The sequence below is a fragment of the Eschrichtius robustus genome, chromosome 5, assembly GCF_028021215.1.
Source record: "Eschrichtius robustus isolate mEscRob2 chromosome 5, mEscRob2.pri, whole genome shotgun sequence".
In the NCBI taxonomy this organism is placed as follows: domain Eukaryota; kingdom Metazoa; phylum Chordata; class Mammalia; order Artiodactyla; family Eschrichtiidae; genus Eschrichtius; species Eschrichtius robustus.
Window position 1 is genome coordinate 129387557 of NC_090828.1, and position 25690 is coordinate 129413246.

The 25690-nt window shown below is 38.9% G+C and overlaps 1 protein-coding gene across 3 annotated transcripts; it reads left to right on the forward strand.

The window, feature by feature from the left end:
* On the forward strand, nt 1-25300 carry INSIG2 (insulin induced gene 2). 3 transcript variants are annotated; one of them, XM_068545262.1, is made up of 7 exons: nt 3-52; nt 3855-3943; nt 12232-12624; nt 18861-18985; nt 22055-22221; nt 22386-22485; nt 23536-25300. In XM_068545262.1, the coding sequence occupies exons 3-7, from the start codon at nt 12381-12383 to the stop codon at nt 23575-23577; spliced, it is 678 nt and encodes a 225-aa protein (XP_068401363.1). In that variant the 5' UTR covers nt 3-52; nt 3855-3943; nt 12232-12380; the 3' UTR covers nt 23578-25300. The 3 variants fall into 3 exon arrangements, with proteins under 3 accessions (XP_068401365.1, XP_068401364.1, XP_068401363.1); XM_068545263.1 differs by lacking the exon at nt 3855-3943 and having other exon boundaries at nt 2-52; XM_068545264.1 differs by lacking the exons at nt 3855-3943; nt 12232-12624 and having other exon boundaries at nt 1-52.
* Nucleotides 25301-25690: the final 390 nt, after the last annotated feature.

The following is a 25690-nucleotide window of genomic DNA, read 5'->3' on the forward strand; positions in this document are numbered from 1 at the left end:
AGGAAGCGGCGACGGAGGTGGGGGCCGGTCCCAGAAGATGGCGGAGGCGGGGGTGAGTTGGGCTTCCCCGGGGAAGCGCGGGGGACTTGGTGCTGAGGGAAGGGGCCTGAGGAAGGTGGTGGCCCTCGGGAAGAGGAACCGCTTGCGTTTTTGCGGCCTGGGAACCCTGCTGGCAAGTGCGAGGAGCCAGGACCACAGATGGGGCCTGAAGGGCGAGGGGCTCCGCTTAACCTGGAGAAGGGTCGGCGAGATCCGGAAGGGGACACCTGGGTCGGGGAGAGGGTCTAGGAGAGGCCGAGGCTCCCCGGACAGTGGAAGAGTGTCCGAGCGGAAAGAAGGCTGGAGGACGGCGGGAAGGGCGACCCCGGAGATCTGATGGGGTGGAGGTCGGCGGGCTGTCAAGCATAGAGCTGTCAGGACTCGGCAGGCTCGTAGCCAGGGAGACCAGACTCAGGCTTGGGAGGGGGAAGGATCCGAAAAGGTAGGTATTGTAGAATGCTTAGAATCCGCCAAAAGGTGTGTTGATATTGGGTTGAGGAGTGGGGCTTCGGCATTTTGGATTGGAATTGGAAACCTCTGGAGTAGGTGTGTGGTAAAGACAAAGATAACTCTTTTCAGGACCTAGAAGTCGGTTGGTGATAGTTTCTGGGATTTTAGGGTTGGTCAGTGGGGTTTGGCAATCTGGTAGAGGAAAGCAGTGTGGGTATGATGGGGGACGAGGGGAAGGGTGGTAAAACTTAAGTGATAGTGACCCATGTCCAGTTAGCATTGGCAACAAGTTAGTGAAGTATGGCGTTAGCTAGATAGTCTAGGAAAATATACCAGGGAGAGCTGACTATTTTGTAGGATTACTGAGAAAATGCTTCAAGAAGGAATGACTAGTCTTGACAGCTGGGGCACTGAGACCGGCCGGGATCACTATTGCAATGGAGCTGAGGATTGCGGGGGAAGACAAGCTCCTGTCTTGGGTGCAGGAGGAATGAAGGCAGTCTGGCAGAGGCTAGGTTGTGTCTTCCAACTTTGGGGTTTGGCCCTGATAGGGAACCATTGAGTGAAAAATGAATGAAGGGATGCCCCCACTAATAGGCCCCCCCCCCCCCCCCCCCCCAGAGAATAGCCACGTACTCTTCTTGTTTCCTCCTTTTATTCTTTCTCTGGACATGACGTTGAGTAGTGTGTTTTGTTATAGTTCTCAGTACATATTTGATATAAAGTGACGAAGCTGTGAATCATGTACATTTATTTGGGAAAGAGGTTGATTCTTTTTAAACTGACAACTGTTGCTTTTACGTGTGGTGGGCTGAAAAGGAAAGGATAAAATGCAATTTAGTAATTTAAAGACAGAGCTTGTTTTCATTGTTATCAGAAAATTATTCTCAAACGATGGAGTAACCTTTTTAGGGACTGAGATTTGTCATTTAAAAGCAATAATGGGATGCAAATGTTGCTTGCTTAATGGTTTCTGTGTTTGGGTTTTAATGTTGACAGGAAAGATGAGTTGCAGGGTCTTCAAGGCAAACATGTTTTTCTTCCTAGAAGTTTTTAGCGTCCATAGCCTATGATTCACATTTGTGTGCTTTTATTTAAGGAGAGTTTCATTGATTTAAGTGTGTTTTTCCTAACTGTAATGCTTATTCTATTTTGAGAATGCCATTCTAATTACAAGAGCATAGGATAAAAAAGATGTGAGGTAGTAATTTAATTTTATTATTTAGTAGCCTTTCTGACCTAAGCACCTGAAGAGACAGGTAATCTGAGGGAGTAAACATACTTCTGTGACTGCTCTTCCTTTGAAGACAAATAATCTTGTATGGTTTTGGGGGTGTTGCAATTGTTAAAATACAATTGGTACTTCATCGGTTCTTAAGGAGATTTTGTTTGTATGCTTGTTTTCAAATGCCTGTTGCCTGGAAGTTGTTTCAGTGGCAAATGTAAACTTTGATTTTCATCCACAAAGCTGAGAATCACTTATTTTATTTACCTAAAGGTAATAATAATCCATTGATTATTATAATAATCCATTTCCAGAGACTGGAAATAATGTTTTTCCAGTTTTGATGATTTGTTATTATCTATCCAAACTATTTGAACTATTTTTCTTTTTTGTTCAGTAACGTACTGTATAGAAATTGTAGGTCAGGGCTCAAGGTAGAATTTTTCATGTTCTGTAGAAGTTTCTTCTTTGTCAGTTTTTGAAAAAAGAAAAAGTATTATTTTGGTATTAACGGTAGTTTCTCAACATGGCTTTAAAAACTGTTTCTTTTGTGACATGTCAATTATTTCTGTATGGTGTTTGTAGAAAAGGCAACTGTGAAATGGGAAATACTCTGGACATGGAGTCAGAGTGCTTGGGGTTAGTCCTGGTACTACCTGGCAACAGTTTTATAATCTCAGAAAGTTACTTAATCTATTTTATTTTGTAAAATAAAAAGATTAAGTATTAAAAACACCTGCCTACTTACTAGGATTATTGTTGAGGATCTATTGAGATATTGTCTTTTAAATGGTATCTTTATACCAGAGACTTCTTCCCTGATAAGAAAATTATTTCTTGGGTAATCTAAATTTTTCAAATATAGGTTTTTAAAAAAATTTTGAGAATCAAATTTATTGCTGGTGTAACAGTAACATTTTAAGGTATAGATATGCTCTAGGAAGATATTATCAATACATAATCAGAAAGCCAAACTTTAAAACAAACAAATTAGGGATACTTATTCCAAGAGCTTTCACTTTAAAATAACCTACTCCCCTAATGTGTGACTATTATAAACAACATGCTTTATTTAGGAGCTTAGTTGTTGCATAGTAGGCGGTGAATGGTCTTGTGGAATTTTTTACCCCTTTGATGAGTCAGTCTGGCCATTTCTAGGAGTTCACTTTACATGTTTGTCGTAGCAAGACCCAGTAGTATACATTCTTGATCTTGTCACTTCACTTAACCACTTTGGGTCTCATTTGCTTTGCCAGGAAACAGATCACTGGTTCTTAACTTCTTTTGGATCATGAACTTTTTGAGTACTTGATATAAAAATGTCCAACTCCCTAACCAGAAAAATGCACATATCCACAACTTTTTTGGTTTTGTTTTACATCAGACTCACATACCCCCTGGAAGAGATGAACTCCCAATTCCCTTCCATTTCTTACATTTTAGGATACTGTGATTCTAAAACATTTTAACTTTTATTTTTATCTCTAGTAATTATATAGTATTGTATTATTATGTAGTCACAAATTTAGCTTTTTGGACTTAAAAAATAGCTTAAAAAATCTTATTCAAATAAACATGAAACAAGTGTTGTGTTATTTTTAAAGACAACTTTTGGGGTGAAGTAGGAAACTATAAACAAGCACTTTGAGGAAAGGTTGAGTAAACAGCTGGGGCAGAATTACATAAATAAACATTGTAGAAAGTCTCTAGCAGCCTGGAAATAGAATGCGGAAAGAGTCTAGCAATCAGTATCTCTCAGTGGGAGAACATTGCCTCTCTGTGGGAATTTGGAAACGTAAGGCCATGTTTGGTTATCTCAGAGCGGGGAGGGGGCGTGCACTGGCATTTAGTGGGCACGAGCCAGGGCTGCTAAATGTTTTGCAATGCTTAGGGCATTTCCAAACAACAAGAAATTGCCCTGCCCAAAATGCCAGTGCCCTTTGACAAACACTGGTGAGTGATGTGAGATGGGACCTACCACACCAGAATAGCTTTTTAAAACTGAAGCTGTTTTGTTCTTTTAAAAATATTATTCAACATAAAATTCCCTTTTGGAAAAATTCACAGACAGAAACAATTTACTAGATATACTAGAGCAATTTGGGTTACTTAAAATGTATATTTACTCTTTGTCCTCTAGTAGCTGTTTTAATAGCAGAAAGCGGGGGGTATTGCTGTGTCTACTGAAGTTTGGGAAATGAGGAGTCGACTCGTGGTCTAATACTGTATGTAAGTTGGCCATATGATTTTTTTCTTTAATACATCTTTTTACTCCTGGAGCTAGTACTTTTAAAGAAAATTTCAAGGTGTTTGTACATTTATTGTTATGGTCTTTCTGCTTGGACACTAACTGACATTAGTACCTTGAGAATATTTACAGTTAAGATTGTTTTCCAGTGTCTATCCATCTTTTCAGTAACCAAATCCCTTCTATAGGGGATGCCAAAAAAGAAGTCTTAAGGAGTTGGGCTGGAATGGGACTCAAGGTTTACAGGAAAGAGGATGGGTTTTGGCATCAGTCACATGTAAGGTACAATTCCAGTGCTAATACTGCATGTCATGTGACCATAGGCAAGTTGCTAAGTCTCTTTGACTTTATATCTTCATTTGTAAAATGTGGATGATAATACCTACCTTTAGCATTATTTTGAAGATTAGAGTTACTATATGCCTGGCATGGAGTAGGCCCTCCATAAATGGGTGCTGTATTATGATGAGAATGATGATGATGAATTCTGTAGCTACTGAACACTATAGAACACATGACATGCTGACATGCTGCATACCACAGCAAGGAATAGTCTGCAAGACCAGGTCAGGGGGAGATGTTTTCTAGGATTTTCAGTAGGTGTTTAGAATATATTTCCCTATGAATCAGCTATAATATATACTGTTTCCTCAAGGCTGCTAAGCTATAGAGCTCAGTGATGCTAGAGTAAGTAGGTTTGTGAGCTTGAGGGTAAAATTCCCCCCTTGGGTGTTGGGCACAGAGCTTAGAGTGTGGTAGAGGCACAGTAAAAAAGTCTACTGTCTCTGTTTATCACGTGGAACTGATAGGCTGTGAAAGTTACTAGTGCTTACAGATGTTCTCATTTTCATACTGATTATTTCTAAACTCAACACCCCCACCCCTCCCTCCGGTTTACACATGGGTTTTGTTCCCAAAATTCATTTATAAGGTAGTTTGAAACTTGGAAGCTTAGAGGACATATATTTTAAAGATGATTAGGTGCTAGATTAGGTTTACCTTCCAAAAGCCCTGCTTAGGAGAGACGTTCAAGATGGCAGAGGAGTAAGACGTGGCGATCACCTTCCTCCCCACAAATACATCAGAAATACATCTACATGTGGAACAACTCCTACAGAACACCTACTGAACGCTGGCAGAAGACCTCAGACTTCCCAAAAGGCAAGAAACTCCCCATGTACCTGGGTAGGGCAAAAGAAAAAAGAAAATACAGAGACAAAGGAATAGGGACAGGACCTGCACCTCTGGGAGGGAGCTGTGAAGGAGGAAAGGTTTCCACACGCTAGGAAGCCCCTTCGTGGGTGGAGATGGAAGGTGGACGATGGGGGAGAGCTTCGGAGCCACGGAGGAGAGCGCAGCAACAGGGGTGTGGAGGGCAAAGCGGAGAGACTCCCACACAGAGGATCGGTGCTGACCAGCACTCACCAGCCCGAGAGGCTTGTCTGCTCACCCGCTGAGGCAGGCGGGGGCTGGGAGCTGAGGCTCGGGTTTTGGAGGTCAGATCCCAGGGGAAGGACTGGGGTTGGCTGCGTGAACACAGCCTGAAGGGGACTAGTGTGCACAGCTAGCCGGGAGGGAGTCCGGGGAAAAGTCTAGACCTACCTAAGAGGCAAGAGACCATTGTTTCAGGGTGCGCGAGGAGAGAGGATTCAGAGCACCGCCTAAACGAGCTCCAGAGACAGACACGAGCCGTGGCTGTCAGAGCAGACCCCAGAGACGGGCATGAAATGCTAAGGCTGCTGCTGCTGCCACCAAGAAGCCTGTGTGCGAGCACAGGTCACTCTCCACACCGCCCCTCCCGGGAGCCGGTGCAGCCCGCCACTGCCAGGGTCCCGTGATCCAGCGACAACTTCCCTGGGAGAACGCACGGCGCACCTCAGACTGTTGCAATGTCATGTTGGCCTCTGCCGCCGCAGGCTCGCCCTGCATTCTGTACCCCTCTCTGCTTCCCACCCTGAGTGAGCCAGAGCCCCCTAATCAGCTGCTATTTTAACCCCATCCTGTCTGAGTGAAGAACAGATGCCCTCAGGAGACCTACATGCAGAGGAGGGGTCAAATCCAAAGCTGAACCCCAGGAGCTGAGCGAACAAAGAAAAGAAAGGGAAATCTCTCACAGCAGCCTCAGGAGCAGCGGATTTAATCTCCGCAATCAACCTGATGTACCCTGCATCTCTGGAATACCTGAATAGACAAGGAATCATCCCAAAATTGAGGTGGTGGACTTTGGGATCAACTGTAGGCTTGGGGTTTGCTTTCTGCATCTAATTTGTTTCTGGTTTTATGTTTATCTTGTTTAGTATTTAGAGTTTATTGTCATTGGTAGATTTGTTTATTGATTTGATTGCTATCTTCCATTTTTTTTTTTTTTACATATAGATATATGTATATTTTTTTCCTGTTTCTCTTTTTGTGAGTGTGTATGTGTATGCTTCATTGTGTGATTTTGTCTGTATAGCTTTGCTTTTACCATTTGTCCTAGGGTTCTGTCTGTCTGGGTTTTTTTTTTTTTTTTTTGGATAGTTTTGAGCACTTGTTATCATTGGTAGTTTTTTTGGTTTGGTTGCTCTCTTCTTTCTTTTTTTTTTTCTTTTAAATTTTTTTATTTTTAATAATTAAAATTTTTTTTTATTTTAATAACTTTATTTTATTTTATTTTATCATTATTTTTTCTTTCTATTTTTCTCCCTTTTCTTCTGAGCCGTGTGGCTGACAGGGTCTTGGTGCTCCGGCCGGGTGTCAGGCCTGTGCCTCTGAGGTGGGAGAGCCGAGTTCAGGACATTGGTCCACCAGGGACCTCCTGGCTCTACATGATATCAAACAGCGAAAGCTCTCCCAAATATCTCCATCTCAATGCTAAGACCCAGTTCCACTCAACGACCAACAAGCTATAGGGCTGGACACCCTATGCCAAGCAACTAGCAAGAGAGGAACACAACTCCACCCATTAGCAGAGAGGCTGCCAAAAATCATAATAAGGTAACAGACACCCCAAAACACACCACTGGATGCGGTCCTGCCCACCAGAAAGACAAGATCCAGCCTCATCCACCAGACCACAGATACCAATCCCCTCCACCCAGAAGCCTACACAACCCACTGAACCAACCTTACCCACTGGGGGCAGACACCAAAAACAACAGGAACTATGAACCTGCAGCCTGCGAAAAGGAGACCCCAAACACAGTAAGTTAAGCAAAATGAGAAGACAGAGGAATACGCAGCAGATGAAGGAGCAAGGTAAAAACCCACCAGACCAAACAAATGAAGAGGAAATAGGCAGTCTAACTGTAAAAGAATTCAGAGTAATGATAGTAAAGATGATCCAAAATCTTGGAAATAGAATGGAGAAAATACAAGAAACATTTAACAAGGACCTAGAAGAACTAAAGAACAAACAAACAATGATGAACAACACAATAAATGAAATTAAATATTCTCTAGAAGGAATCAATAGCAGAATAACTTTGGCTAGAAGTTATTAGGCAGAAGAACGGTTAAGTTCTTAGGCAGAAGAACGGATAAGTGACCTCGAAGGTAAAATAGTGGAAATAACTACCACAGAGTAGAATAAAGAAAAAAGAATGAAAAGAATTGAGGAGAGTCTCAGAGACCTCTGGGACAACATTAAATGCACCAACATTTGAGTTATAGGGGTTCCAGAAGAAGAAGAGAAACAGAAAGGGACTGAGAAAGTACTTGAAGAGATTATAGTTGAAAATTTCCCTAATATGGGAAAGGAAATACTCAAGTCCAGGAAGCTCAGAGAGTCCCATACAGGATAAATCCAAGGGGAAACACACCAAGACACATATTAATCAAACTATCAAAAATTAAATACAAAGAAGAAATATTAAAAGCAGCAAGGGAAAAGCAAAAAATAACGTACAAGGGAATCTCCATAAGGTTAACAGCTGATCTTTCAGCAGAAACTCTGCAAGCCTGAGGGAGTGGCAGGACATATTTAAAGTGATGAAAGGGAATAAACTACAACCAAGATTACCCTACCCAGCAAGGATCTCATTCAGATTTGAGGGAGAAATTAAAACCTTTACAGGCAAGCAAAAGCTAAGAGAATTCAGCACCACCAAACCAGCTGTACAACAAATGCTAAAGGAACTTCTCTAGGCAGGAAACACAAGGGAAGGAAAAGACCTACAATAACAAACTCAAACAATTAAGAAAATGGTAATAGGAAAATACATATCGATAACCACCTTAAATGTAAATGGATTAAATACTGCAACCAAAAGACATAGACTGGCGGAATGGATACAAAAACAAGACGCATGCATAGGCTGTCTACAAGACACCCACTTCAGACCTAGGGACACATACAGACTGAAAGTGAGGGGACGGAAAAAGATATTCCATGCAAATGGAAATCAAAAGAAAGCTGGAGTAGCAATACTCATATCAGATCAAATAGGCATAGAGGGAGCTTACCTCAACATAATAAAGGCCATATATGACAGATCCACAGCCAACATCATTCTCAATGGTGAAAAATTGAAACCATTTCCTCTAAGATCAGGAACAAGTGAAGGTTGTCCACTCTCACCACTATTATTGAACATAGTTTTGGAAGTTTTAGCCAAAGCCATCAGAGAAGAAAAAGAAATAAAAGGAATCCAACTTGGAAAAGAAGAAGTAAAGCTGTCACTGCAGATAACATGATACTCTACATAGAGAATCCTAAAGATGCTACCAGAAAACCACTAGAGCTAATCAATGAATTTGGTAGAGTAGCAGGATACAAAATTAATGCACAGAAATCTCTTGCTTTCCTATACACTAATGATGAAAAATCTGAAGAGAAATTAAGGAAACACTCCCATTTACCATTGCAACAAAAAGAATAAAATACCTAGGAATAAACCGACCTAAGGAGACCAAGACCTGCATGCAGAAAACTATAAGACACTGCTGAAAGAAATTAAAGTTGTTAGAAACAGATGGATAGATATACCATGTTCTTGGATTGGAAGAGTCAACATTGTGAAAATGACTATACTACCCAAAGCAATCTGCAGATTCAGTGCAATCCTTATCAAACTACCAGTGGCATTTTTCACAGAACTAGAACAAATTTCACAATTTGTATGGAAACACAAAAGACCCTGAGTAGCCAAAGCAATCTTGAGAAAGAAGAACGGAGCTGGAGGAATCAAGCTCCTGGACTTCAGACTATAATACAAAGCTACAGTAATCAGTACAGTATGGTTCTGGCACAAAAACAGAAATACAGATCAATGGAACAGTATAGAAAGCCCAGAGATAAACCCACACACATATGGTCACCTTATTTTTGATAAAGGAGGCAAGAATATACAATGGAGAAAAGACAGGCTCTTCAAGAAGTGGTGCTGGGAAAACTGGACAGCTACATGTAAAAGAATGAAATTAGAACACTCCCTAACACCATATACAAAAATAAACTCCAGATGGATTAAAGACCTAAATGTAAGGCCAGCCACTATAATACTCTTAGAAGAAAACATAGGCAGAACACTCTATGAGGTAAATCACAGCAAGATTCTTTTTGACCCACCTCCTAGAGAAATGAAAATAAAAACAAAAAGAAACAAATGGGACCTAATGAAACTTAAAAGCTTTTGCACAGCAAAGGAAACCATAAACGAGACGAAAAGACCACCCTCAGAATGAGAGAAGATATTTGCAAATGAAGCAGCTGACAAAGGATTAATCTCCAACATTTATAAAGAGCTCATGCAGCTCAATATCAAAAAAACAAACAACCCAATCCAAAAATGGGCAGAAGACCTAAATAGACATTTCTCCCAAGAAGATATACAGATCGCCAACAAACACATGAAAGGATGCTCAGCGTCATTAATCATTAGAGAAATGCAAATCAAAACTAAAATGAGGTATCACCTCACACCAGTCAGAATGGCCATCATCAAAAAATCTACAAACAATAAATGCTGGAGAGGGTGTGGAGAAAAGGGAACCCTCTTGCACTGTTGGTGGGAATGTAAATTGATACAGCCACTATGGAGAACAGTATGGAGGTTCCTTAAAAAACTAAAAATAGAACTACCATGTGACCCAGCAATCCCACTACTGGGCATATACCCTGAGAAAACCATAATTCAAAAAGAGTCATGTACCAAAATGTTCATTGCAGCTCTATTTACAGTAGCCAGGCCATGGAAGCAACCTAAGTGTCCGTGAACAGATGAATGGATAAAGAAGGTGTGGCACATATATACAATGGAATATTACTCAGCCATAAAAAGAAGCGAAATTGAGTTATTTGTAGTGAGGTGGATGGACCTGGAGTCTGTCATACAGAGTGAAGTAAGTCAGAACGAGAACAATAAAATACCATAGGGTAACACATATATATGGAATCTAAAAAAAAATAAATAAACTTTCTGAAGAACCTATGGGTAGGACAGGAATAAAGATGCAGATGTAGGGAATGGACTTGAGGACGTGGGGAGGGGGAAGGGTAAGCTGGGACGAAGTGAGAGAGTGGCATGGACATATGTACACTACCAAATGTAAAATAGATAGCTAGTAGGAAGAAGCTGCATAGCACAGGGAGATCAGCTCGGTGCTTTGTGACCACCTAGAGGGGTGGGATAGGGAGGGTGGGAGGGAGGAGATATGGGGATATATGTATATGTATAGCTGATTCACTTTCTTATAAAGCAGAAACTAACACAGCATCGTAAAGCAATTATACGCCAATAAAGATGTTAAAAAAAAAAAAAAAGGCCTGCTTAACCCAATATAGTTTGATTCAAAAAGAGTTAACCTAATTTAATGAAACAAATATGAATATGTAGCGCTCCCACTATGAGCTAGGCACGTACCTTTCTGGGTACATAGGCACAGCGAAAACTTGATAGTGAATAAGACCTACATAGACATTTTATAATCCGTAAAGCAACTATGCATATCATCACATAAGGTAGCTATTAGAAGTGCCATAGTAAAGGCTTAAATAAAATACTTAGACGTTCAAAGGAAATATCCCAAGAAATGTTGTTAGGTGGGATAATCGTAAGTTATGAAAATAGTCTTTATAATACTTTCCCACTTAAAAAAAAAGTATTCATAGAAAAAGAATTTAGGGCAACATGTAACAATTTGGGAGGCTGAACATAATGGTATGAATGAGGGCTTTGGAGCCAGCCAGACTGCATGGATTTGAATCCCAGCTTGCCCTCTTACTAAGGCTGGGAACTTGGTTGAGTGACTTAACCTTTCTTTGCTTTTATACCTCACCTGTAAAATGGACATAATTGCACTTACCTGTTAGGGTTATTGTGAGAGTTAAAAGGACAGCTCATAGATAGCCTCAAATGTTATTTGTCTTAAACATATACAAAGGAAAGTTCACTTTGGTTTAGAGGGGTGAGTGAATACCTAGAGTGATGGTACTTGCAAAGTTCTAGGTTTTAGGGATCAGGAGCCATGTGGATCAAACTTCTTAGAATCTAGCCAAGAGGTTATTCTTTATTTTCTTAGCTCGCTTTCTTCTGCTTCCTACTGCAGCTTTCTCACAGTAGCTCCCCATGATTGCAACAAGGGCAGACTGGGTCAAGGCAGGGGTGGGACACAACTCGGGCCCTGGTGACAGCGGGTCAGGTCTGGTTTCTGTGCTTGGTGTATGTGTGAGTGAGTGGGTGGTGGTCTGTTTCTTTGTAAGATACTTTTGTGCAGAAATTCACATATATCAGCATTAAACATCAAAAGAGGTCATTTTATTCCCCTATGGAGATTGTCCTCACGAGCAAGTCACATTTTATTGAGAACAATATAACATTTTCAATCAGAATATGTTGATTTTCTGTGAAGTATAAATTTATTTATTTTCTGTAAAGCGTAAGAATTTCTACCTAAATCTCCAAGCCCATCAGTTACTTGGGCTTGGAGATTTGGGTAGAAGAAACAGAAACCTGGATTTTGATCTTCCAGTTTCTAGTAGAAGTGTCTCAGATAACCCATCCTGCTTTTTTCACTGATGTGGGGCTAGCTGTTTTTACTATTATTCTAACCTTTTAGTCTCTTAGGTCACTAATTCTGTCCTAGTAAATATAGATTTAGCACTTTATTTTTTATTACATCATTCATATAAAAATGCTTTTTAAATGTCTTCTTATTTAGTAAGTAACTAACTAAATATATAAGCTTGTCAATTCATTATTTGGCCTTTAAAATGAATTAGTATTGAAATCAGGAAAATTGTATAGTCATTTATTAGACACATTGATTTCTTTTTTCTTATCTTTTGCAGGATTTCTGGTAGGTCCTATTTTAGGACGAGATGCAATATTGTTGAAACGCCAATCTGCTTTGGTTCAGGCAGTTGGCTTTTCAGCTGAGAAGCCATTTCTTCTTCCTCTTTTTAAAATTTTTTTGCTGACTTACTGAACTTATGAAACCATGGCGGAAGGAGAGACACAGTCACCTGGGCCCAAAAAGTGTGGTCCCTATATCTCATCTGTCACTAGCCGAAGTGTGAACTTGATGATTCGAGGAGTAGTGCTGTTTTTTATTGGAGTATTTCTTGCATTAGTGTTAAATTTACTTCAGATTCAGAGAAATGTGACGCTTTTTCCACCTGATGTGATTGCAAGCATCTTTTCTTCAGCATGGTGGGTACCACCGTGCTGTGGCACAGCTTCAGGTACGTGAAGGCCATGTCTGTAACGCTTAGAAAGGAATTAGGGTAAATGAGTGTCAATATTGTCTGGGCAATACTTTTAAAAAATCAGCTTTATTGAGGTGTAATTTAAATAGAGTGCAATAGACCTGTTTTAAATGAACAGTTTGATGAGTTTAGACAAATACATACAAGTCATGTAACTACCACCACAATCTAAGTATAGAACATTTCTATCACCCCCTAAATTCTCCTGTGCCCTTTTGCAGCCTACCCCCAGCCTCAGGCTGTCACTGGATTATTTTTGCCTGTTCTAGAATGTGATATAAATGGAATCATAGAGTTCGTACTCTTTTGTGTCTGATTTCTATCTGACTGACCCATATGACTTTTAAAAATTCAATCCTAAAAACAATCTTGATTCTCTTAGAGATGAGGCTTTTAACCTCTTAATTTTGTTCTTCCGTCAATCCATCTCATATAAACTTATGTTAAGTTATTTTGATGATCATCATCACTGTTTGGTTTTAAGGTTTTGACATGTATGTTTTTTGAAGTAGATAAAAACTTGAAAGATGGAGACAGTCGACCCTTGAACAACATAAGTTGGAATTTATGTGTGGATGTTTTTCAATAAATACGTACTACGCAGTCCGATCTTGGTTGAATCTGTGGATGTGGAACTGTGGATACAGAGGGCTGACTGTAAAGTTATTCTCAGATTTTTGATTGTATGGAGGGTTGGTGCCCCTAACCCTCATGCTGTTCAAAGGTTGACTATAGTTTTATTCAAGTTTAAAGCTTCATGTTGTTATTTTTTAGATTTTTGCATATGCTTTTTTTCTTGGTATCTTGTTTTTAGATATACATTCAGAATAATAGATTCTTAAAGAGATCAGTAAGGTAGATTCTCTTTGCTTAAAATCATTATTATCCTATTTAGATCTTTTTTTCGGTGGACAGTGTGTATTGGATAGAGTGGAGCATTTCAGAATGCTGTATTGATGATGAGCTTCCATAATGGATAGCTCTTCAGCTTTTTCTAATGAGACCAATAGATTGATACTATTTTATATAATAAAGTAATAGAAGGAAGCCATAATGATGTGGTAGAAAATAATTCTGATTGAGAGAGAAAAGTGCTTTTATGAATGTCCATTTGGTGTCTCACACCTAATATACATAACTACCTTGCAATATAGCGTAGATCCTCCTTGACTTCCGTCCTAGAGCTAGAGGGCCAACAGTGAGGAGTTAGGTGTGAGACATTTTAAAATGACCTTGTGAAACTTATTTGACAATTACATAATCCCATTGCATGGATTGAAGGGCATTTTCGTGGTAAGGTTTCAGCATGGTTTATATATTGATGTCTCACTATTACAATATTCACATTAAAAGAGAACTTGTAAAGGTGATGATTCCTAGTTTCCCCAGAGCTGTTGTTATTCTCTGAGAGAACAGGCAACATAGTCCAAACAGACAAACTGTAAATTATGTTTTATTATTCTCTGTTGTGTCTACCAGTCCTCAGGTGTTTTCCTTTCTTTCATTTAAGTTCAGAAGAAAAAAAGTTTCCCAATGACTTTTTCTACTTCTTTAGTTTCTCGTATGGTAGAGCTGCAGTCTTGCTGCTAATAGAAGCTTTTCCGGACTTGGAAGAACATGTCTTTTCAGAATAGACAAAAGGAAGGTCAAGGGAGGGAAATTATTGCTTATTGAATGTCTACTAATGTTCTGGGCATATCCCTTAACCCCAGGGATCTGTAGGGCAACGTTGGGAGTGAGATGTTTGCATTGTGCCTATTTTGGGGGGATGAGGAAACAGATAAGGAGAGGATATCAATGAGTCCAGGGTTCCAGAGCCAAGGAATGGTGTGGCTAGGTGAAACATCACATGCTGGGGAAGGTGGCAGAGGGAGCCCCTCATCCTTCCCTCTATTGGGTATCTCTTTTGAACCTTCCAGACCAAGTGCCAGGTTTGGATGGAGTACACTGGCCTGTGCTACACATTCTGGGCTAGGGCAGGAGAACTTGGCTGAGGTTTCATTTCTACCTCCATTATGGAGAGGAACAGGGTTACATCTCTGCCTGTGATATGGGCACTTTTGCCACAAACTCACATTTAGGAAGGAAAACTTGTAATGTTAATGCTACATTTTAGTCACTTTGTCCCTACTTTCCTACCTTCTCCCAGCCACTAGGCTTGTCACACTTACAAACCTAACCTCATATCATTTCATGTGGAGGATTTGCATTCTTGCTTAAGTGTTTCTTCTGAAAGCAGTGCATTCTATGACGTGCCCAGCAAATGAAAGGAGAGAGGCCTTGGGGAATTGAGATTCCAGTTAACGCTGCTGTTGATGTTGGGTAGGTCATGGTGTTTAGTAGGTGGGGGTGAGGATACCAGGTTTGTGGAAGTTGCCAAAGATGGAAAATGGACTCTTGCATAATCGCTGCCCCCCTCCAATTTTAGGGAAAATATTAAGGAAAAAAAGTAAATGCTGTAAGAAACAGTGTGTACAGTTTGCGTGTGTATATGGTATGTATATGTTTTTGTGTATATGTGTTGGTGTGCATTTTCAAAGCTCTTATCATCTTAAATCAGAAAAGCTGATAATTGTCCTTTGATTTTCCTGTCCAATTAATATTCATAGACTGAGCAGCTACCTTCTGGAGGGTCTCCAGAATCACTACTTTCTACATGTAAACCCAGTGCTGGAAAATTTGCTAGTGGTGCTTCTGGAGGGACAACTAGTAGAGAACTCTGATAAACTCCTTTTGATCCCATTTTCCTTTTCCTGGTTCTCTATTTTTAGTTTAATAATGTTTGGTGTTTCAAGTTGGTTAAGTTCTTTACGTGTGCAGTGCATTGGAATTGGAGTTAAGAACCTCTTGAGTGTGATTGAGAGCTACAGAGGAATCTCTCTGAAGAATAAGTAGGAGAAAAAAGATTGTGTGGATAAAATATCCAGAGAAGTTGACTAACAAATCACGAGTGAAATTACTATCTAATTTAAAAATGGAAGCAAACAGATCTTTTCTGTTGAGTCATGCAGTCAGTCACCCAGTTCCTGGAGACTCTTAGAAGGATCCTCCCGTTGTCTCTCACTGCACACGTCTGGTTTCCAAGTTTCACATCTCTCCCTTGCCTCTTTCTTGGTCTAGGCCCTCAACCGCTCTGCTTGGAATTTTCAGTCTTTTCTTTTTCTGCCTCTGATTTTGTCCCCCCTGCACCCCAAGTCCCTCCTCTCCTGTCCTGTGTTGTACACTCACTGCTGGAAGAACGATTGGCCCTCTCTCTGGCACACGTGTGATGGTGTTATTTTCCCAGTGACTGTGGGGCAAGTCTCTGTGATATGGCCCCCGCCAACTTGTATCCTTCTCAGAGTCTTTCTGGACCCGAAACTCCCTTTCCGCCTAAAGTTTCCAGTTTCCAGATGATACCAGGTATTTTCTGTTGTCTGTGCTTTTCCTCAAATGCTTTCCTTTGATTAGAAAGCCCTTTCCAGACCACTCACCTGCTGAACACTCCTGCCTCAAGGGTCACCTCTTCTGTGAAGCTTTCCTGACACGCTCGCACCCTGCTTCCCCTCGGCACACACCAGGAGAAGACTGGACCCCCGGGCCCTGTCAGTGCTGCCCCAACACGTTACTCTACTTACTTGTTTCTGTGGTCACTTTGGGACGGGGGTCATGTCTTACTCATTTTCCCTTTTTAAATCCCCAGTAAATACCAAGAACTAGACACATTATGGGGGTTTAAGTATTTGTTGGATGAACACATTGCTTATTCTGTCATAGTTTTCCATGAAAGTATATCTCGTTCAGTGGTTGTGCTTTTTCAGCCCCCTTTCCTTGAAAAATGTTTGATTTAACTGTTTCTTTTAGTGCAGCACTGCATTAAAAACATGACCATGAAAAATGATGACTTAATATTGACGTTTTACAAACTTCTCTTGTTTTTGGTCTTGGTACCCTTCAACTAGTCACTGGGAAATAACTGAAATATATCCCAAGAGATGTGATTTTTGCATCGGAGAACCATCTGATTAAGCAGGACTGTGTTTGCATATGATTTTACACAGGCGTGATCTTAACGGTCTCTCTTGTTAAAATAAGAAAGTGGAGGAAGAGGACGAGAAGGCCAGACACACTTCTGCTGAGCTCTCAGCAGTGCAGCCTCACTGTGCTGTAGATGTTGCTCTCAGACTCTGCCAGGCCTTTATTTAAAGGAAAGAAAGAAGACGTTTAATGCGAAGTGACAAGCTCCCTCGAATTCTCCCTCTCAGTGAGCGTCCAAGAACCATGCATACTCGATGGATTTGATTTTTATTGGCAAATCCCAAGGTTGGCAGTGTGGCAGTTTAAATTTCTTTTTGTGTTTTTGCTTTCTCTCCTCAGTTGTCTCTCATGTGTGAGTCTGACATCACAGGCATAAAAATACAGTCTATTTTACTTATTTATATCTTTGCACACACGTCAGTACTCTCTATGTGATCATACTTTACCTATGGCATCAGCTGCTGAGGAAAATTGACTTGGAATATCTGATCTTAGTTGATTTCCTCAGCAACAGGCAAAGGGAAGAAAGAGAGAGAGAGAGAGAGTGCGGGATGACACATGAGCTGCCAGTTTCATGACCCCTTGAGAACAAAAAAGAGGTAATATTCATCTGGATGTATTTCCACCGTTAGGCATGCTTGTTACCACTTTAATTTTGCAGACATTTGGAAATGCTGTCAGTTAATCTCACAGGATTTTAGAGCAGAACCTTTTAAATAGGAGTATAATTTGAACCTTTAAAATTTACTGGTAGCTGTTGGAGCTCTGCGTTGCTGAAGTTTGCTGTTAATGTCTTGATGGTCTGTGAACCATCTATCCTCAGCAAAAGCCTAATCAGAAGAGCACTTTCAGTTTTGCGGATTAGAAAATGTCTGCATCATTGCAACATCTCCACTCCAGATGAAAGGGTGACGGTGCAGTCTGGTTTTCATGCTGTTCCACTGGTCTGCTAGCCTCTGCTTTTTGATATTAGTTGATTTCTGTTTTTCCTTTAAGATTGAGTGCATTGTTTGTGAGGTAGAGCTAGCCAGTACCAGGCCAGGCAGGGGCTTCTAACCCCTCAGGCATAGGTTTGGGTACAATAATTTCATGATACATCATAGGTAATACTGGACATTTTAAACATACTTTTCAACTGATGTGACAGTTGTGTTTTTATTACCAAATGGCAGCATAAACATTCTGTTTTTGGGAAGATTAGCAAATTAAAGCTGCCCAGCTATTTGCTGTTAAATTTAATCTGTAGAAGTATATTCTCCTTAAAACTTGTTGAAGAATGTTTTGGTTCATGAAATACTCTTTTTTTTAATGACTAACTTAGCATTTAAAATCTTCTCCCAGTGAATGAATAAAATGTTGAGGTTTGACAAGTATTTAAGTTAAAAATTGAGTTATTCATACTAATTAATTGCACCATTAGTATTCAAAACGTTCTTTCCAAAATGCAGAAATACACTAAAAAGATTTCTTCTGATCTTTTAACAGTGGATTTAAATTTTAACTGAAAATATATAATTCTGTAGACCGTGTTTCCTCCATTTGTCCTCTGCAGAATGAGTCTCACAGGTAGATTTCTGTTGCAAGTTTCCCTGCTTTGACAGTCTGACCTAGAGTCTCATCAGAGGGCCAGGTTGGAAGGGAGTTGTCGGGACAAGGCACTAGACACAAGAGACTGAGACAAGAAGCTGGGGGGACGAGGATTGTATGTGTAGCAGGACGGCTACAGCCATCTAATAGGATGTATATAATGAGCTTGTACGTGTTTACGCTTCGAGGTTCTCTTTAGATTTGTGACATTTCATAGCGTGCTTCGTGGTTACATAGCTTAGAGAGAACATTGCTTAACTGCCAGCTGCTTTGATGCTTTCCAAGTCTCAGAGATGTTAGTAGTAGAAAAGTAGCGTGAATCATCTAGTCCAATCTGCTAAATTCTGAATCATATGCTGAAGTAGTGTTTTGCCTCTGATAATTAAGAGTACTGTTGTACTCATTTACAATGCTGTCTTCGATGGTGTTATCCTCACTTTTGTTTTCTTTCGGAAGGTAAGTTTAAAATATCAACGATTAATGTTACGTAAGTTGAGAAGCTTTTCTAGAGAATCTTTCAAATGCTTATGATGGTTGTGACTCTTAGCTTAAGTTTTGCCTGTATACCATTGGAGATGCCTTAATTTTTTCCCTTTTTTTCCCCACAGCCGTGATTGGGTTATTATACCCCTGCATTGACAGGCATCTAGGAGAACCACATAAATTTAAAAGAGAGTGGTCCAGTGTAATGCGGTGTGTAGCCGTCTTTGTTGGTATAAATCATGCCAGCGCTGTATCCTTCCTGCTGTAATGAAATGCGTAATAACAGAGCAGCTTTTGACAAACCAAAGGTTAAACAGTCCCTCGCAACTTCACTGTTGTCAAATTGTGATATGCCCACTTAGTCATAAAAAGAATGCACGCCGCATTGTTGAAGCATCATGGGAGCACCTGTGCAATTGCAGCGTGGGGTATAGCCTTTCCTTTCAATCCCTATTTTTCGATATCACTCAGAACTTTGCACATTTAAAAAATTTACATGGTTTTCTTAAATTAGGTTACTTAGTTACCTGCATCCAGTTTTGGTAACTAGCATTGAAACAGATACATTTTCAAAGGAATTTCTTTTCTCTCTTCATTTAAGATTTGTCAGTAAGGACATCTGGTGGCTTCAGGTGCTGGTTGGCTTTTTGTTCTGTTTTGTTTTTAATTTGAAGAATATATATGTATATATATATTTTAAAGACTGTTATTTATTGGTTTTAATCAACACCAACAAACCACAGAAATGTTCTTAAAAGTGGCAGAGGCAGAAATAGCCAACTTAGACTGGCCAAAAAGAACTTTTTTTCCTAAGTTACATATTTTTAAAGTTTGATCATTTTGAGGATTTTGATATTTTAATTTAGTGATTAATGAGTATTTTCACAGTGTCCTGTCTAGAAGGATAAGGTAGCCTCTATTTCCCACCTCTCCTCTGCTTCTACCCCCCAGAAAAAAATGTCCACCCCCAGAACAAAAGTTTTTGCCCTCATAAGGATTTTATCCTGTCATCCTCCCTACTTCCCGCCCCGCTGACCTCCCAACTTCCCTTTGTAGAAGAGGATCTGGGAAATGCTAGTTCAGCCTTCCCTTTTCTGGAAGAAATGGCTTAGAGGATGGAGGTGGCAGGAGCCTTCTCTTTGGGGAAGAGAAGATGTGTGACTCAGGCTGCCAGAGCTTTCCTCCTGTAACTCTGCGCTGGGCTCGGGGCTGGCATTTAGCTGGAGAGAGTGTGGGTCATGGGGCAAGGAGATTCCAGCGTCTCTGACAGCATGTATTGAGGTGTTTTGGAGAAGCTGGAGAAGAGGAACCAAGGAAAGAAGCAGGGTCCTAGATTCTGAAAGCACATCTACCTTTCTGTTCCTAGTTGCACTGGCTCTTGGAGATCTATGAATTTGGAAGTCCCTCAGTGGCTCTTATTATTTTGTTTTTCACCCTTTTGTCTTAAAGAGTTTCCCAACATGTTTAGTTTGGTGAAATCTTTGAGAATTAGGATTTTATAACAAACAAATCTAGTGGTTAGTAGAACTTTAAAAAGGTAGACTCATAGAATATTATATCTAGAAGAAAACTTAGAAATCCCCTAGTTCTACATTTTCTTTATAAAGATAATAAGAGAAATGAAAGCTGGAGAGGTTTGGTACTTTGCTAAGTCATACGTACTGCAAGGCTGCTCCAGAGCTGAGGCCTGGAGATCCTGACTCGAGTCTAGGAACATTCCTTCTCCTACCCAGGAGCCCTATCCTAGACAGTTCAGGTATTTTTAAGTTGAGTAATTTAAATAACATTTTCTGGAATTAAACAGACATATATCTAATTTAAATTCTTTACTTTGGCCATTCTTTTCTTCCTCTCAATGAAATCCTTAAATATAGCCATCTTAGCTATTCTGTTCATCCTTTAAGCAAAATCCAAAATGTTTACAAAATATATAACACAGACTTAATATTAGGTTACTTAGACTTTAGAAAATCACATTGTACTATTTTTAAGATTGATGTTTTACCCGTACCCTAGAAGCCTCCTTATTTTGCTTTGACTCTTAGCAAAGTTAATTTAGTCAGCAAAGATAGAACCCAGTTAACGTCAAATTCCACTCTTTACAAGGATGTTTATTGCATAGAGAAATCAGAGTGCACAAGTGTTTCTTTGGAATTTGAGGTATAATACTCACTAAAGAATAAAAGCTTTTTCAGAAAGCATACCATAGACTATAGGTCTCTTGATAAATCAAGCCTACACAAGGACTGACCAAGAATGGCAGTCTGGGTATTCAGGATACCTGCTGGTTGGGTAGGAGGGGGGAATGGTGGTAAACAGCAGGGTGTTAAAGGAAGTGGAAAATGGTTTTATACGTATTTTTGGAACTTCCCCTCTCTTCTCTGTAGTTGCAACATGGCCGGTTTGGCAAGATATATAGTATCCTCTGGGGAGCTGTATATAGAGCCAAGATGTGGCCTTTGGGACATAGATAATGCCCTTTTAATGGCACTTGAAATTAATTCCTTTAGTGTAATCCTCTAGCAAAGAAATGAGAAAATTGAATTTATAAAGCTTCGTTTTGCCCAGAGATTTTGAAGTAGAAAAGGGCTGTACATTTGTGAATAGGTACTTAAGTAGGTGACGGAAATAAAACATCATTTGAGCAAACTGTCCTATACCAGAAAGTTTCAGGCACCAAAATAGCTTGGCAGGTTGCAAGATAATGTTCACTTCAAGGCTTTATCCTCAACAAATTAAAACTAGAACAGTTGACATAATAGAAAGGGATAGTGTGTCCTTGGTACTCTTGTTTCTGAACTGCATTATTATAAAATGTGTCTGTCAGTAAATCACATAGAGAATGTAGTACCCTGTTAAATAGCTGTCGGCTCCTCTACTTGCAAGTTCCTGTATGATTCTCAAGTAATTCTAAACCTGTTTGAGAAGTAATATCGGTTTCCTTTTTAGCAAAAGTGTGTTCCTTTAGCAATACTTGTGTTCTGAGGCTTCTAGTTACATTTTTTTTGCAAGGAAAGCATTTCTTAAATAATGGATCTGATCTGATAATCGGCAATGTATATACTGTGCCATTTTTTTGGAGAGATTAACACGTCGGTGAGATCTATTAGCGAAGTATCGTGCCCTCTGTTCGTCTTTAGTACATATCGGAAATAGTTTTAATCCTCCCTAGTCTCGTACATTGTATTAAAAACCTGAATGCACTCTAGACTATGCAGTCTATTCCCTTCTCAACATTAACATCTTTTATTTTAGAAAAATGAACAAGTGATATTATTTGGTTACAAATTTTAAGATGACTCTTTAACACTGATCTCAGAAAGTGGATTTTGATAACAACATACAGTTGTCTCTCACACTGGCTGCGCTATCCATTGGACTGTGGTGGACTTTTGATAGATCTAGAAGTGGTTTTGGCCTCGGAATAGGAATTGCTTTCTTGGCAACTTTGGTCACTCAACTGCTAGTCTATAACGGTGTTTATCAGTAAGTATTCTTTTTGGTGCTTGTTTCCTAAAATCTCAAAATTGAGATTTTAAAATTGCATTAGCCACTTTAATCTTCAGAGTAACTTATTTCCATTGTAATTATCTTAATAAGTGTCATTGTACTTCCTTTGTGAGTTGTTAAAAATATTTCTGTTATTCTAGATACACATCTCCAGATTTTCTCTATGTTCGCTCTTGGTTACCGTGTATATTTTTTGCCGGAGGCATAACAATGGGAAACATCGGTCGACAGCTGGCAATGGTAAGCTCATGCTTATTTACTTACCTTCCTGTTATTGAGATGTAAGACAAGTTTTCTCCATACAGCAATAGAGTAAGTCATTTGGAAGAATTTAATCACAAGTGTATTAAAAATGGAAAGAACCACTGGATAGAAAAGCTAAAATGTGTTACGGATAGGGTGATATGATTTATCGTCCAATTTTTATTAATTAATTAATTTATTTTACTAATCTATACTTTTCTGCTCCATGAAAAAGGGACAGTTTTAAAAGTGAGAAGAAGCGCTGCTTATAACTATGTTGCTGCAATAAATATAAATTAGCACTGTCTCCAGCAAATCAAGATGTTTGATCATTTTAGTTAAGAAGGAAAAGGACATTGTTGATAAGCCCAGTCAGAGATGGCAAAGGTCAGGGACTGGCATTCAGATGCCACAGCAGTTTCATGAATAAGTGCTGTCACTTTTACCATCTTAGCCAGCTGAGAGAATTGAATGTTTTACATTGTTGTCTTTTTGGTAGTCCAGCCACCCAATTATCCTAAATCCATTGGTTAACTTTATTTTGAATTATGGGTAGACATTTTTATAGCTGTCCTTTCAAAATATTGTTTTGACCAGAAGCTTTTGCTAATATAGTAGATTTTTTCCTTTCAATTTTTAAGTTATTTGAAAAAATATTATCTGAATTCACAATATTAGTCCTGTCCTTAAGTTCATGACCTTTCCTTTGCTAATATGCCTTAGTGAGCACACAAAGAAATTTATTTTGCTTCCTTTCATATTCTAGGATTGATCTAAATCATATACTATTATCATTTGCTTGTAATGTAGAAATATCATTTTTTCCCTGCTTTTGGCTATGCCCCTTTCAGTTCTAGAATGCGAATTTCTTTTTTCCTTTCATAATTGTCATTTAATCCTAATAGTTGTATAACTCTCAGATTCTTTGAGGAATAAAGTGGGCATATGTTAATAAACTGTTAAGTTTAGACCTTTTTAGTTTATATGGAAATTGCTATTCAAAATAAACACTAATCTGTTAACCTTTTAACCTTTTAATTTTTACAGTATGAATGTAAAGTTATCGCAGAAAAATCTCATCAGGAATGAAGAAGGCAAAAACATATCTTTTGTACAGAAAAACAAGATGAAAAGGGCGTGTAAATGATAGCTATACCAACAAAACCTTGGACTATAAAATTGCCAGGATGCAGTTTTCCCCTTAATTGGTGTGTGTATATATATATATACACACATATACATATATATACACACATACATATGTTACTGCAATCTGTGATTGCTTCATCTGTAAATCAAGTACAAACCTTTATGTATTTGACTTAAATAACTGTAAAATATGTATGCACTACATTAAAAAACATGTTGATTAATAGATGAAATTTTTAAATTAATTTTTTAGACATACCATATATTGTATCACAATGTTGATGTGCCAAAATATTCAGTTATCGTCATGCAGAGTATAAGAATGCTTTGAACAATTTATAAACTTACTGAAATAAAATATGAGGAAAGCCAAAAAAAAAAAAAAAAAGCAAATGGAAAGTGGTATATTCTCTTTTGCTTACTGTTGTGCCTTTTTATTTTTCTAATATATAGCAGTACGAGTTATGGGTGCCCTAATGTGTGGTTAGTTTCTATTTTAATGTTGTCTCGGAGAGCTTTGGGTGTTTTAATATATGATGAAAAAGAACTTCCAGGGAACATTTTCATACCTTCATTACCGGAGAGAGTCCAAAGAGTAATTTTTTGTTTTAACAGATTTTACTGGAGGTGAAACTCCCAGCAGGAGAGTTTATCAGCATTAAATTGTTTTGAGTCTAAATCTTTAAGAATACATATAATTAAAAGTAAGGACCACTGAAAAATTTAACTAGAGTAAATATGTTTTGCAAATACAAAATGACCTTCTGGAGTGCCACAAAGTGTTAGTGATATTAACTGTCATTTGCAGTACAGTATTCCACTGCTTTTGCACATGGAACGCGTAAGAATTCCCGAACAGGTCAAAATCAAGTTTCTAATTGTCTTGGGTTCTATAATCTGTTGGGTTCTGTAAAGCGAACCATTTGAGCTGGGCTGCTTCATATGATTGATTGTCAGTGGATTGCATCCGATGAGTGGATGGGCACATAATTTCTTATGTATCCATGTGCCCATTAGTGAACAGTTCAAGAATGTATTGTTTAAGAATGTATTGGGATGGCATATTGTGCATGTTAAAGATCCTGGTAACAGTTTTGTGCATATTTTTCCAACAACTAGAGCCTTTTGAGTGTGATTTAAACATAGTCTTAGTTAACCTTTTCCCCCAGTTTTTATTTTTGAAATTGATGGCAGTTGTCTGATACACAAGGGTGAAATCTGCTTACTCTGGAGGGGTGTGTGTGTGTGTGTAGGATTGAGTGAGGGAGAGAGAGTGTGTGTGTGTGTGTGTGTGTAGGATTGAGTGAGAGAGAGAGTGTGTGTGTGTGTGTAGGATTGAGTGAGGGAGAGTGTGTGTGTGTGTGTAGGATTGAGTGAGGGAGAGAGTGTGTGTGTGTGTGTGTGCGCGTGTGCGTGCATGTGCTCATGCTCTCTTAATCTGTCAACTAGATATTTTTCCATTTTTGATTTTAAAACCATTTCTGTCAGACTGAGATCTTGTATGCCAAACTTTAATCTGCTCTTATGTTTTAAGGCTGAAAGTGTGAAAATCCTAAGAGGATTTCCTATTGAATATATGTACACAATCTTAACTATAGTGGTGGTAAACATACTACTGTAATTTATTATTCTATCTTCCAGATAATGTTATTCATTTAGAACAAATAAGGTATATTTTTAGAATCAACTTTGTAAGCACTATAAATCTTTAATAAGTTGTAAGGTCTATGATGTGTTTACTTTGAAATTTGCTGTTTAAAGCAAGATGTATTAAATATATAATTATCATCTTGGTTAAGAGTCTTTTTTCCTTCCTTGTGGTTAATCTTAGAATTATATTACTGAGGATTAATTTATTAAAATTAACATGGGTGGTTGAATTTATTCAGAAATAATGCAGGAAACTAAGTTTAGTGTTACAGGAATTGAATGATTATCACTTTGAGTTCTTAAATTATTTGCATATCACCTAGGAAACAAGAAAAGATATTTATGACAAAAATAAAATTGTTTTGATATTTTGATAAGTGTATAAATATATTACATCCTTTTT

Excerpts from the sequence above, each read along its gene's own strand:
- INSIG2 (XM_068545263.1), top strand. The coding sequence starts at position 12,381 with ATGGCGGAAGGAGAGACACAGTCACCTGGGCCCAAAAAGTGTGGTCCC. Across the intron at positions 12,625-18,860 it reads GTGCTGTGGCACAGCTTCAG|CCGTGATTGGGTTATTATAC; the intron begins GTACGTGAAGGC and ends TTTTCCCCACAG. Across the intron at positions 22,486-23,535 it reads TCGGTCGACAGCTGGCAATG|TATGAATGTAAAGTTATCGC; the intron begins GTAAGCTCATGC and ends TAATTTTTACAG.